The 14,634-nt window shown below is 42.2% G+C and overlaps 1 protein-coding gene across 25 annotated transcripts in view; it reads right to left on the reverse strand.

Moving 5' to 3' along the window:
• RHOT1 (ras homolog family member T1) overlaps positions 1 to 14,634 on the reverse strand; it is a 110,854-nt gene that overhangs the window by 68,224 nt on the left and 27,996 nt on the right. For 18 of the 25 annotated variants that reach the window (XR_008621647.2, XR_004667205.3, XM_055101305.2 and 15 more), the window contains 7 exons: positions 13,980 to 14,038; positions 11,167 to 11,248; positions 9,717 to 9,760; positions 9,077 to 9,130; positions 8,879 to 8,931; positions 2,385 to 2,493; positions 1,997 to 2,098 (listed from right to left, as the gene is read on the reverse strand). Coding sequence is in view for 23 of the 25 variants with exons in the window: in XM_055101305.2 (XP_054957280.1) it covers positions 1,997 to 2,098; positions 2,385 to 2,493; positions 8,879 to 8,931; positions 9,077 to 9,130; positions 9,717 to 9,760; positions 11,167 to 11,248; positions 13,980 to 14,038 (503 nt within the window). In the remaining 2 variants the exon portion in view is untranslated. The remainder of the gene's footprint in view (positions 1 to 1,996; positions 2,099 to 2,384; positions 2,494 to 8,878; positions 8,932 to 9,076; positions 9,131 to 9,716; positions 9,761 to 11,166; positions 11,249 to 13,979; positions 14,039 to 14,634) is intronic. The other 7 variants (XM_034942130.3, XM_034942131.3, XM_055101306.2 and 4 more) reach the window with 2 other exon arrangements.

Raw genomic sequence — 14,634 nt, forward strand, 5'->3', positions numbered from 1 at the left:
GTAGTGGCGCATGCCTATCATTCCAGCTACTTGGAAGGCTGAGGCAGGAGAATCACTTGAACCTGGGAGGCGGAGGTTGTGGTGCACAGAGATCGCACCATTGCACTCCAGCCTGGGCAACAAGAGCAAAACTCCGTCTCAAAAAACAAAAGAAAAAGAAAAAAGAAAAGAAAAAGAAAAACTAGCCAGGCATGGTGGTATGTGCCTATAGTCCCAGCTACTTGAGAGGTTTAGGTGGGATGATTGCTTGAGCCAGGAATTTGAGGTTATAGTAAGCTGTAATCATGTCACTGCACCCCAGCCTGGGTGACAGAGCAAGACTCTGTCTTCAAAAAAAAAGCAAACAAGTGTTCAAACAAAAACTTGTATTGAATGTTTACAACAGTCTATTCGTAATAGCCTAAAAGTAGAAACTACTCAACATGCATCAACAGATATGGGGATAAACTAAATATGATGTATCCAGCCAGGTGCGGTGGCTCACACCTGTAATCCCAGCACTCTTGGAGGCAGAGGTGGAGGCGGGAAGACTGCCTGAGCCCAGGAGTTTGAGACCAGCCTGGGCAACATGGCGAAACCTTGTCTTTACAAAAAATAAAATTAAAAAAAATCAGCTGGGCACGGTGGCGAATGCCTACAGTCCTAGCTACTCGAGAGGCTAAGGCAGGAGGATCACTTGAGCCCAGGAGCTTGAGGCTGCAGTGAGCTGTGATCACACCACTGCTCTCCAGCCTGGGTGACAGAATGAGACTCTGCCTCAAAAAATAAAAAAAAAATAAAAAATAAAATAAATAAAACCCACCAAAAACATGGTTTATCCATAAAATGATTATCGGGCCATAAAAAGAAATGAAATACTGATACATGCTACAATATGGATATACCATGGAAATATTATGCTAAGTAAAAGAAGCCAGAAACAAAAGGTCACATATGGTATGAGTCCATTTATATAAAATGTCCAGAAGAGGCAAATCCACAGAGACAGAAGGTAGACTGGTGGTGGCCAGGGGTTGAGTAACGGGACAATAGGGAGTGACTGCTAATAGGTACAGGGTTTCTCTTTAGGGTGATGAAATGTTCTGAAATTAGACAGTGGTGATGATTGCATAACTTTGTGAATACAATAAAAACCACGGAATAGTACAACTTTAAAAGGATGAATTTTAAGGTACTTGAGATATATCTCAAAAAAATTTAGTTTTTCAATGTCTATGGCAAAATATTAAATTTTGGATATTTCAATAAGGAGTTACTGTGTTTCTTAGCTATAAAACAAAAGGGGCTGGGCGCAGTGGCTCATGCCTGTAATCCCGGCACTTTGGGAGGCCCAGGCAGGCAGATCACTTGAGGTCAGGAGTTCAAGATCAGCCTGGGCAATATGGTGAAACCCTGTCTCTACTAAAAATACAAAAATTAGCCAGGCATGGTGGCGCATGCCTGTGATCCCAGCCACTTTGGCAGGCTGAGGCATGAGAATCACTTGAACCCCGGAGCTGGAGGTTGCAGTCAGTCGAGATCGAGATCGTGCCACTGCACTCCAGCCTGAGTGACAGAGCAAGATTCTGTCTCAAAAGAAAAAAAACAAAAACAAAAGTAGTAGTCACATTGTATTACATTGTGCCTATGTCAAAAAACTATATAAGGTTTTTATTTGTGTGTGTTTTTCGGTTTGTAGATTTTATAGTAGCAAAACAAGAAGACCATTAGCTAAGTCTTTGGAGGACTTTTTTGTTGTTATTGTTGCCAATTCTTGTTTGTTTTAATGGCACTTCCTGAAGCAGTACTTGATTAGATTCCATTGATGTGGAAAATATTACGAATATTTAATGTGAATGTCATTGAAGAAGAGTACCAAAATGTAACCATTTAATAAACAATAAATTTAAATTTCAGCAGTTTAATCTCTACACAAATACTTAAGAGTTACTAAAAATCACTACCATACTAGAGTTACTACATACACATTCCAGCCCCTATAAACACAGCCTGTTACCTCCTTCTCCTCTGGGCAGTACAGGGGCCCTGTAGGATGAAGAACAGCTTTCTGCGCGTAATAAAAGAGCTCTGATATGTTCTTCAGGTTTTTCGCTGAACACTGAAAAAATAAAATTTTACACTCTGAAGTCAATTATGAGAGCTAAAAACAATTTTCAAATTATCAACATAAGGCAAAAGAAAGATTCCTTGAAAAAAAACGAAAAATGCATCTTTGTGGACATCACAACATGAATGTCTAGAAAGAGCTCTCTGTTTTATTTGGTTTACGTGACTTCACAAATAGCAGGAAATTTATTCCATCCCACATTGTCCCCCCTATTTAAAACCCCAATTTAGTAAGAATTCATTAAAAATAAATTTTCAAATCAAATTACAAGGCATACCTCCACACAGGTTTCTATTTCTGTATACTGGTTCATAATAGGAAGGATGGTCTCCATACTACTATATTCCACCAGATCAGATTTGTTCCCAACCAATATTAAAGGCAGCCTAAAATAAACAGGGCACATTGTAATAAGGAAGGCAAAAGACATTAGATTTATATTTTAATTTATATCATAACCCATTCTAACTAAAAAGCTTTTATTTAAATCTTCTCAACAACATGAACCTTTCTCTACAGTCAGGTCGAGCCCCCTAGATAGCACGTATTTACTCAACATGTTATCTATTGAGCACCTATTATAAGCCACATACTGCTTTAAGTATTAAGGACACAAGACAGAAGGTCCTACCCATTCTGTTTTGTTTTTTGTTTTCTTGAGACAGGGTCTAGCTCTGTTGTCCAGGCTGGAGTGCAGTGGCAGGATCACAGCTCACTGCAACCTCAAATTCCTATGCTCAAGTGATCCACTTGCCCTAGCCTCCCTAGTAGCTAGGACTATAGGCACAAGCCACCACATCCAGCAAATTAAAAAAATTTTTTTTTTTTGTAGAGAAGGGTCTAGCTATATTGCCTAGGCTAGTCTCAAACTTCTGGCCTCCCAAAGTGTTGGGATGATAGGCATGAGCTACCATGCCTGGGCAGATCTATAAACCTGATCATTCCAATAGTGAAAAACAGAAAATGAGCAATAAGCAAATAAAATAATTTCCAATTCAGTAAGTACTATGCAGGAAATAAATAGGGGGATAGAGTAGTGAGAAGGAGCTAGTTATGTATAGTAATTAAGGAAAACTCCCTATGTAAAGGTGACATTTGAGCCAAGGGGTGAAGGATAAGATGAAATCTGCCATGTAGAGTCAGGGAAGAGCAAGCGAGGAGGAAGGAACAGCATGTGCAAAGGCCCCAAACTGAAAAAACATCCTGATGGGGCCAAACAACAGGAAAATGCCAGAATGGCTACAGAGTACTGAGTAAAGAGAAAAAGGTATAAAATGGGGTTAGAAAGAGGATCAAAGGTCAGACACATAAGGACTTACAAGCTGCAGTAAGGAGTGTAGGTTTTATTGTTAGTGTAAAATGGGAAGGCATTGAATGATTCTAAGGGGGTTAACATTTTTAAATGCAGTGATTTTTAGAGCTACATACTGAAATACAGCATGAAAATAATGTCTCTATTTGCTTCAAAATGATCTCAATGGGAGGGGTAATAGATGAAACAAGACTGGCCATGAGTTAATTGTTGAAGCTGGATAACAGGTATGTACCTCAGTATATGTTACATTTTTTCACTATCACTAACAAATTTTTAAAAATTTCTTAGTGAAAATTTTAAAAAATATAATAGTAACTTGGACTAGTGACAGTGACAGTAAAGATGAAAAGGAAAATATTCAAATTTCAGATATATTTTATAAGACAGAAACAGCTGATAGGTTAGATGTGAGGATTGAGGGAAAAGCAGAAACCAAGAAAAATATTTAGGTTTTGGCTGGAAAAAAATGGGTAGATCTCAGAAGATACAGAAGATTAAGAATGATTTTTTGTTTCTGTTTTTGGCAGGGAGTAGGCAGGGAATTAAAGATTTTGTTTTAGACAAGTTAAATCTGATAAGTCTGTGGGGAAAAATCTTAATGGGGATATTAAGGAGGACCAACCTAGTGGAGAACTGTTGTGAATCCTGCAAGAGAGCTTGGAGGGAAAGCAAATCATCCTGCTGGAACTCTAGACTGCAACAGAAGCACTTGAAAGCATTTAGCTTACCTAACCCTTGGTGTGCCATTATGCTTGAAAAGACCGACCACCATATAGCCCAAATATAAATTCCTAACAGAACCAGGAGGGTTTCCAAAAATGTAGTGGTTTGTAACCAAAGGTGTGCATCAGTGGCTCACGCCTGTAATTTCAGCACTTTGGGAGGCCAAGGCAGAAGGACTGCTTGAGACCAGGAGCTCAAGACTATCCTGGATAACATAGTGAGACCCTGTTTCTACAAAAGTTTTTTAAAAATTAGCCAGGTGTGATGGCACGCACTTGCAGTCCCAGCTACTTGGGAAGCTGTCATGGTAAAGCCAAAATTGTTTAATTCAGTGGTCCAAGCTGGTGCTTGATAGATTGATAGATCTTAGCAAAACTGCCCTCTTTTTCTTTTTTTTTTTTTTTTGGCTTAAAACAAAAATAAGCATTTATTATTTCTTTTTTTTTCTTGTACTTTTTTTTTTTTTTAATGTTTATTGATCATTCTTGGGTGTTTCTCGGAGAGGGGGATGTGGCAGGGTCATAGGATAATAGTGGAGAGAAGGTCAGCAGATAAACATGTGAACAAAGGTCTCTGGTTTTCCTAGGCAGTGTTTGTGTCCCTGGGTACTTGAGATTAGGGAGTGGTGATGACTCTTAACGAGCATGCTGCCTTCAAGCATCTGTTTAACAAAGCACATCTTGCACCGCCCTTAATCCATTTAACCCTGAGTTGACACAGCACATGTTTCAGAGAGCACAGGGTTGGGGGTAAGGTTATAGATTAACAGCATCCCAAGGCAGAATAATTTTTCTAAGTACAGAACAAAATGGAGTCTCCTATATCTACTTCTTTCTACACAGACACAGTAACAATCTGATCTCTCTTTCTTTTCCCCACATTTCCCCCTTTTCTTTTTGACAAAACCGCCATCGTCATCATGGCCCGTTCTCGATGGTCGCTGTTTCTTCGGAGCTGTTGGGTACACCTCCCAGATAGGGCGGCCGGGCAGAGGCGCTCCTCACTTCCCAGACAGGGCGGCCGGGCAGAGGCACTCCCCACTTCCCAGATGATGGGCGGCCAGGCAGAGGTGCTCCCCACTTCCCAGACGGGGCGGCCGGGCAGAGGCGCTCCTCACTTCCCAGATGGGGTGGCTGGGCAGAGGCGCTCCCCACTTCCCAGACGGGGCAGCCGGGCAGAGAGGCTCCCCACTTCCCAGATGATGGGCGGCCGGGCAGAAACGCTCCTCACCTCCCAGACGGGGCGGCCGGGCAGAGGCGCTCCTCACTTCCCAGACGGGGTGGCCGGGCAAGACACTCCTCACTTCCCAGAGGATGGGCGGCCGGGCAGAGGCACTCCTCACTTCCCAGACAGGGCGGCCAGGCAGAGGCGCTCCTCACTTCCCAGACGGGGCAGCTGGGCAGAGGTGCTCCTCACATCCCAGATGGGGTGGCGGCTGGGCAGAGGCGCTCCTCACTTCCCAGACGGGGCGGCCGGGCAGAGGCGCTTCCCATTTCCCAGATGGGGCAGCCAGGTAGAGGCGCTCCCCACTTCCCAGATGGGGCGGCCAGGCAGAGGCGCTCCTCACATCCCAGACAGGGTGGCAGCCGGGCAGAGGCGCTCCTCACTTCCCAGACGGGGCGGCCGGGCAGAGGCGCTTCCCATTTCCCAGACAGGGCGGCCACGTAGAGGTGCTCCCCACTTCCCAGACGGGGTGGCGGCCGGGCAGAGGTGCTCCTCACTTCCCAGACGGGGCGGCCGGGCAGAGGCGCTTCCCATTTCCCAGACGGGGCAGCCAAGTAGAGGCGCTCCCCACTTCCCAGATGGGGCGGCCGGGCAGAGGCGCTCCTCACTTCCCAGATGGGGCGGCCGGGCAGAGGCACTTCCCATTTCCCAGACGGGGCTGCCAGGCAGAGGCGCTCCTCACTTCCCAGACGGGGTGGCGGCCGGGCAGAGGCGCTCCTCACATCCCAGACGGGGTGGCGGCCGGGCAGAGGCACTCCTCACTTCCCAGATGGGGTGGCGGCCGGGCAGAGGCGCTCCTCAGATCCCAGACGGGGTGGCCAGGCAGAGATGCTCCTCACTTCCTAGATGGGGTGGCAGCCGGGCAGAGGCTCTCCTCACCTCCCAGACAGGGCGGCTGGGCAGAGGCGCTCCTCACATCCCATTCGGGGCAGCCGGGCAGAGGCGCTCCTCACATCCCAGACGATGGGCGGCCGGGCAGAGACGCTCCTCACTTCCTAGACGGGGTGGCGGCCGAGCAGAGGCGCTCCTCACTTCCCAGACAGGGCGGCCGAGCAGATCGGCTCCTCACATCCCAGACGATGGGCGGCCAGGCAGAGACGCTGCTCACTTCCTAGACGGGGTGGCGGGCGGGCAGAGGCTGTAATCTTAGCACTTTGGGAGGCCAAGGCAGGCGGCTGGGAGGTGAAGGTTGTAGGGAGCCGAGATCCCGCCACTGCACTCCACCCTGGGCAACACTGAGCATTGAGTGAGCGAGACTCCGTCTGCAATCCCAGCACCTCGGGAGGCCGCAGCGGGCAGATCACCCGAGGCCAGGAGCTGGAGACCAGCCCGGTCAACACGGCAAAACTCCGTCTCCACCAAAAATACAAAAACCAGTCAGGAGTGGTGGCGCGTGCCTGGAATCCCAGGCACTCGGCAGGCCGAGGCAGGAGAATCATGGGAGCCCGAGGCAGGGAGGTTGCAGTGAGCCGAGATCACGGCAGTACAGTCCAGACTCGGCAAGAGAGGGAGATCGTTGGGGGCGGGGGGGAGGGCATTTATTATTTCATGTAGTTTCTTCCGGCCGGGAATTTGGGAGTGGCCTAGCTGGGTGGTCGATCGACTCAGCATCTCTCATGCGGTGGCTCATGCCTGTAATTCCAGCACTTTGGGAAGCCAAGGCGGGTGGATCACTTGAGGTCAGGAGTTTAAGACCAGCCTAGCCAACATGGTGAAACCCCGTCTCTACTAAAAATACAAAAATTAGCTGGGTGTGGTGGTGGGTACCTGTAATCCCAGCTACTCGGGAGGCTGAGGCAGGAGAATTGCATGAACCTGGGAGACAGAGGTTGCAGTGAGCCGAGATCGCACCACTGCACTCCAGCCTGGGCAACAGAGTGGAAACTCCATCTCAAAAAAAAAAAAAAAAAAAAGAAAGAAAGAAAGATGTCACTGGGGGCTACAGCCATCTGCAGGCTCGATGGGGCTCTTTTTTTTTTTTTTTGAGACGGAGTCTCGCTCTGTTGCCCAGGCTGGAGTGCAGTGGCGTGATCTTGGCTCACTGCAAGCTCCGCCTCCCGGGTTCATGCCATTCTCCTGCCTCAGCCTCCCCAGTAGCTGGGACTACAGGCGCCTCCCACCACACCCAGCTAATTTTTTTGTATTTTTGTAGAGATGGGGTTTCACTGTGTTAGCCAGGATGGTCTCGATCTCCTGACCTCATGATCCGCCTGCCTCAGCCTCCCAAAGTGCTGGGATTACAGGCGTGAGCCACCGCACCTGGCAAAACTGCCCTCTCTTAAAGATTCCCTCCTAGAAATGGCTCAAGCAAAAGCAAGAAAAGCAGATATTAGGAGCATATGGGTATTGGATCCCCCAAGGCAGCCCTGTCCAATACAACATTCTATGATGATGGAAATGCTCTTTATCTCTACTCTCCATTACTGTAAGCATTAGTCACATGTGGCTATGAGCACTTGAAACGTGGCTAAGTGTATCTGAGGAACAAGTTTTAGTTTTATTAATTTTAATTAATTTAAAGTTAAATCACCACGACTGACGAGAGCCTACTACACTGGACAGCAGAGCTCTAAAGGGTCATTCTTTCCTTTCCACCTTGTCAAATCATCACAAAGTTAAAACCATGATAAAAGAGAAGCCATACAATGCCACAGCATTTCTCACAGCACATATAATGTCATCTCAGTCTCCCTTCCAAAATATGTAAGACAGAGGGTTAATGACCATAGTCATATGTTTAGAACCAGATCTTTAGAGTTTCAAGGCACAAAAACGTCCAACTAAAAGAGAAATCTAAAAAATTGAGAAAAGGACTAAATGTGTACAATATATAGATATTAGTCTGATTTTCCTATTTAAAAAGATTCAGGCCAGGCACAGTAGCTCTTGCCTGTAGTCCCAGCACTTTGGGAGGCCAAGGCGAGCAGATCATTTGAGGTCATGAATTCGAGACCACACTGACCAACGTGCGAAACCCTCTCTACTAAAAAATACGAAAATTAGCCAGGCATGGTGGTACATGCCTGCAGTCCCAGTTACTCAGGAGACTGAGGCATGAGAATCACTTGAATCCAGGAGGCGGAGGCTGCAAGGAGCCAAGATTGTGCTCCTGTACTCCAGCCTGGGCGGCAGAGCAAGACTCTGTCTCTAAATAAATAAATAAATAAATAAATAAATAAAACTGAGAGTTTTCAAGCAGCAGTTTGAGGAAGAGAAATGTAAGATTTATGACCAAAATAATCTGCCTGAAGTTGTGAATCATGATATCAGAGTTCTGTTTCTTGCTTTGCTCTCAAGTATATCTACTGCCTCAAATGAATCCCCCCAAAAAAGGCACGTGGGTGTGTGTATGAACAGACAGAAAAACTGATAGATAAGGCAAATGTGGCAAAACGTTACCTAGTAAATTTAAGTGAAGGATTTAGGGAAGTTCAATGTACTACTTCTTGTACCTTTTCTGCAAGCTTTAAACTTTTTAATTATAAAAAGTTTGAGAGAGGAAAAAATACCTGCTGTCTTTGTCTGTTCTTTCATTTATGAGAGGAATCCATCGACTTGTTACCTAAAATGAAAATTAACAAGCGCTTAGCCATGATAAGGATCTTTACAAAACACTCTTCCCTTAGACCCCTAAAATTCTAAACTGAGAATCAACTTTGGAAGCACTCCACTGAAACCAACTATAGGGAAAAAAAGATCACACCTACTTTATCAATAGAATGCTTGTTGTTAACCGCATACACTATACAGATGACATTAGCCTAGAAGAAAAATTAACAAATTAATCGTATCTAAAAATAATAAAAACATAGACAGCACTTAATTAGCAACTTATTAATATATTTGGGTGAAAGGAAGAAAAAATTTAACAGCTAAAACAAAAAAACAAAAAAAGAATTAGCTTGCCTCTAAGAGAAAATGTTCCTAAGGACTTAAAGCAAAAACACATACTCAGTAACAGCCATAACAATAAAGAACTGCAAAAGAACTTTTGGTAATTAAGAGAATGAAAAAGGGACGGGGTGTATCACTTGAGGCCAGGAGTTTGAGACCAGCCTGGTTAACATGGCAAAACCCCATCTCTACTAAAATACAAAAATTAGCTGGGCATGGTGGTGCCTGCCTGTAAAGGCTGAGGCATGAGAATCGCTTGAGCCTGCCAGATGGAGGTTGCGATAAGGCAAAATTGCGCCACTGCACTGGGTGACAGAGTGGGTGACAGAGTGAGACACGGTCCCAAAAAAAACACAAAAACAAACAAACAAAAAGAGAATGAAAAAGGCAGGCTCATAAAATCATCACTGTTTTTCTACACAAAAACCCACACCTCTGTTTTTTAAAGCTCACCTGAGATATTTCTTGATGAAGTTGTTCATCACTCTGTTCTGCTTCTATAAATGACAGAAAGTCAATGTTTCGTATTGCAGACACTTTCATAAAAACTAACGGCCAAGCTAAATTCTATGCAACACTCATCTAACATCCCTCAAAATGACATGGTGTAGCAAACACAAGGGAAAGCCAGGGGAAGGAAAAGGTTCAACTATGATAAGGCAGCTGGCCCTGAAAGACGAATCTATAAAAGGATAACTCAGGCATGGAACAGCAGAAGCATTGTGTAATAAATCTAGGCCAGCATCTGGTCCAGAGTTGAAAAGGGTCAGGCAAAGGACTTCAGAAATCCAAGCTAGCAGACTGGGTGCTGAAGAGTCAGAAGCTCGGACAAAGAGTCTATACACACAGGATCAAAAGGCAGGTGAGATTCTGGGTAATACAAGCTTAAGATCTAGATAGCAGGTGGGAGTAATAATAACCAAGACCCAGAGGCAAAACTGTAGCTTGATAATGAAGTGATGAGAATTCCCTCTCTAGCATGTATCTTTAGCTAGAACTGGTCTCAATGGGTGGGTGTGCCTGCAATTCCACGGATGCAGGGATATGAATGATATAGCTAGGATAGAAAGCAAATAATTGAAGAGCAAAGCAATTACTGGCATATTGATTTAGACCACCTTAGGTTACATATATCTTCCCCTAAAAATGCCTGTTACTTCTGACATATAAACTAATATCATACATGAATTCAATGGTATTTTATGCTATGCTAAATAACAGGCCATATTTTTAATATCTTTCCATATGTTAAGTAATCAATGGGTTAAGGCTTCAATTCTAAAACTGAGGTGAATCTAATTATATGGCTACACATATTGAAGAATAATTCTGTAAATAAATCTAGTTATGAGACTGATTGTAGCAGAAGTCATTCACCTCCCTCAGCTTTCAGTACAGTGCTGTCCAACATACAGACAATGCAAGCCACATAGATAGTTTTCAATTTTTTAGTAGCAACCTTTAAAAAGGTAAGTAAAAAAGGTAAAATTAAATTTTCATTTAACCCAAAATATCAAAAGTATTTAAATTTCAACATGTACTCAATAGAAAAATTAATGACATATTTTACATCCTTTTTTCATACTAAGTCTTCAAAATCCAGTTATATTTTACAATTAACAGCACATTTTCATTTAGAACAGTCACATTTCAAGTGTTCAACAGCCACAGGTATTATGGAACCCAACTTAGTAATCTGGGGACGAAGAACTGTCAGATGGAGGCACTGGGTGGGGTACAGGGTAGAGGTTGACAGACATAAATGAGATAAGAATCGTAAAGGATCATTTACTGCTACAGAGAAAAGACCACCTCTCTGAACATTTGTAAAAGCTCAGTAAGTATCTTTTTTCAAGTCTATTAAATTAACCTACACCTTCATCTACAAGAGGATATTCATTACCTGAGTAATCTACAATGTGTGTTGGAACTCTCTCTGGGGTGACATCAGCTGGAATGGTGATTTCTTCTGCCCGGGGAGGAACCTTCATTTACAAACAAATATAGAAAAAAAAAAAACACCTTTGAATATTATCACTCAAACTTGTAATAGATGATATAAATTTATCTACACAGGTTGAGTGTTTCTTTTCTTCTTTTTTTTTTTTTAATGGAGTCTCACTCTATGGTCCAGGCTAGAGTGCAGTGGTGCGATCTCTGCTCACTGCAACCTCTGCTGCCCAGGTTCAAGTGATTCTCCTGCCTCAGCCTCCCGAGTAGCTGGGATTACAGGCGCCTACCACTGCGCCCAGCTAATTTTTGTATTTTTAGTAGAGACACGGTTTCACCATCTTGGCCACGCTAGTCTTGAACTCCTGACCTTGTGATCCACCCGCCTCGGCCTCTCAAAGTGCTGGGATCACAGGCTGAGTATTTCTAAGCCCAGAATCTGAAATCTGAAATGTTCCAAAATTCTAAACTTTTTAGCACTAACATGATACTCAAAGGAAATGTTCATTGGAGCATTTCTGATTTTCAGATTAGGGAAATGCTCAGCTGGTAAGTATAATGCAAACATTCCAAAATCTGAACAAATCTGAAATCTGAAACACTTCTGGTCCCAAGCATTTTGGATAAAGGATGCTCAACTTGTATTAGCCCCTCTCACCAATACCCATTTGTTGTATATATAAGTGTTTATTTTTGTGCTTTACCACAGATGCAAATATATATTAAAACTATAGGATAAAAACATTTTAAATGCGTATTTCTATCTACATAGACACAATACATTAAGGATACTTCAGATGTGACACAGACTCAATGGATTCTTGGATTAATTTGGTGTTTCGGTGTTAGATTTTTTAAATATGTTGTTTTCATTCTATTTTGTTGAAGGCTGAAGATACTCTGCAAATGAGGAGGTATTTAAATCCACAACAATCTGCAAATAAACCAACAGGTTATCAACATTCATTTCCTCTAGAAAATAATTGACTGGCTACATAAGCCTTATGTTTGCTTGTTTTTCATTCATTTATTTATTTTTTGAGACAGAGTTTCGCTCTTGTTGCCCAGGCTGGAGTGCAATGGCACGATCTCAGCTCACTGCAAGCTCTGCCTCTGGGTTCAAGCTATTCTCCTGCCTCAGCCTCCCAAGTAGCTGGGATTACAGGCATGCGCCACCATACCTGGCTAATTTTGTATTTTACTAGAGATGGGGTTTCACCATGTTGGCCAGGCTGGTCTTGAACTCCTGACCTCAAGTGATCCGGCCACCTCAGCCTCCCAAAGTGTTGGGATTACAGGCATGAGCCACTGTGCCCAGCCAAGCCTTATGTTTAATGATTCCATTTTTCACAAGGACTGAATTTTTAAAAATTAATTAAAAACCCTTCTAGATTACTTACAATCCCTAAAAAAGTGAAAAACTAAATTTTAAAAAACCAAAAACACAAAACCCTTATCCACAATCAAGAGGAGTATGCTAAAACAATTCTAAACTAAAACTCTCACAGAAAACTTTTAGGTGTTATACCCAGAGTAATTATAAATTAATGTTACTGATTCTACAAGTAATACATGAAAATATACTTCATTTCTTAAATTAAGCAATTACTTATTTAACCATCTTGTCTAAGAGAAAAAAAGCAAAAAATAATAATAAATAGTCTTTTGGCAGCTGTAAATGTTGAAAACACTATCACATGATACATCAAATTCCTATTTGAACAATGAAATTATACAGATATTCCTATCTAAACTAGAGTAAAGGAAGGATAAATGTAAACTGTGACACTAATGATACCTACTATGCAAGAAAGAGGGTAATTTGAAATCATTTTCATCCCATTGCACAAATTTCATTCCCTATAACTATATGCTAACTTTATGCAAAGTTTAGCCAACAGCTCCTCACTCTAGAACTTCCAAAATGTAAATTTATTGCCAGTAATAATAAAACCACCTTACTACTTTTGGTGGCACTTCCCTGCTATTAAGTTCATCTCATTTGAGACCCATAACAATCCTTTGAGGTAGGCAAAGGTGGAATGAGTTTGTTTCAACATTTGTAAAATGAAGCAGGTAGATCATATTAAAGGTTTTCAAATATATGTATCATAATTCTAGTGGTTCCGACAAAAACACCTCACAGACCAGGGAGTGTCAGGCAGAAGGCAAGTAGGGATTCACATCTTTCCCCTTAACTTCAACTCACAGAATGCTCATTATCTTTTTTGTATTTTGGGTTTATGAGCAACATTTTATTTTTAAGAAAGGGTCACAGAGCTTATATGACATTTATATCCCTTTCAGCTTCCATTTTATAGATGAGACAACTGAGACACAGAGAATACAAAGGTCCTAGACAAAGTCAAAGGAAGAAAATGCAAAAGACTTAGATGAAGTTAGACACAGGCTGGTTATTTCTCCTATACTGTATTTCATAGATACAGGTGATAAACAAATATTAGCTTTTTAAAAAGTCTCAACTGGCAGGGCACAGTGGCACATGCCTGTAACCCCAGCACTTCGGGAGGCCAAGACAGGATTGCTTGAGTCCAGGAGTTGGAGGTTGCAGTGGGCTATGATGGCACCACTGCACTCCAGCCTGGGCAATAGAGTGAGACCCTGTCTCTAAAGAAGGGAGAAAAAAAAGTCTCAACTGTCCAAAAGGAAGCACATAACACATGCCAAAAGAGACAGAATTCAGTTCATTTTAATTTGATTTTGATAAATTTTTTAAAATTTAAATATGGAAATCAAAATGTTTACCTCTTCTGGAAATTCTTCACTGACCAGAGACATAATCAGTGATGTCTTCCCAACTCTAGCTGTGAAAAGAAAAATCGTTACTTTAATAAAGTGTTTAGGTTCTACATAAGCTCAAATTCGGCAACCACATAAGGAAGTCTGTTACTCATTAGCTAAAATCTAAGGCATCCAAATTATTAAGTTTTAGTATAATACTTAAAAGTATATCTTGATGTTTAGAAAAGTCACACATACTCGTTTTTAAAAACTTGCCAAAATATATTCTGTAAAAGTACAAATCCCTCCTAACATCCTCTACTAACATTTTAATATTCTCCCAGATTTTTCCTATACTTATATTAACTTGCAATATTTTACCACAATGGAATCATAGTTATCACACTACTTTGCAATTTTCCTTTATCACTTAATTATGCATTTGGGCAGTATTTCATGTCAGTACATAAAAACTCCTAGAAGAGAAGACAAAAGTTACTAGTTAATGGTTACATAGTTTTTGTTGAGGATAATAAAATAGTTTTAAGTACACATAGTGGTGATGGTTACACAACATTATGAATAAATTTAATGCTGCTGAATTGTATACTTACAGTTAAAATGATAATTGTTACATGTATTTTAACCAATTTTTAAAAGCAGCAATAATAAACCCATT

The sequence above is a fragment of the Pan paniscus genome, chromosome 19 (assembly GCF_029289425.2).
Source record: "Pan paniscus chromosome 19, NHGRI_mPanPan1-v2.0_pri, whole genome shotgun sequence".
NCBI lineage: Eukaryota > Metazoa > Chordata > Mammalia > Primates > Hominidae > Pan > Pan paniscus.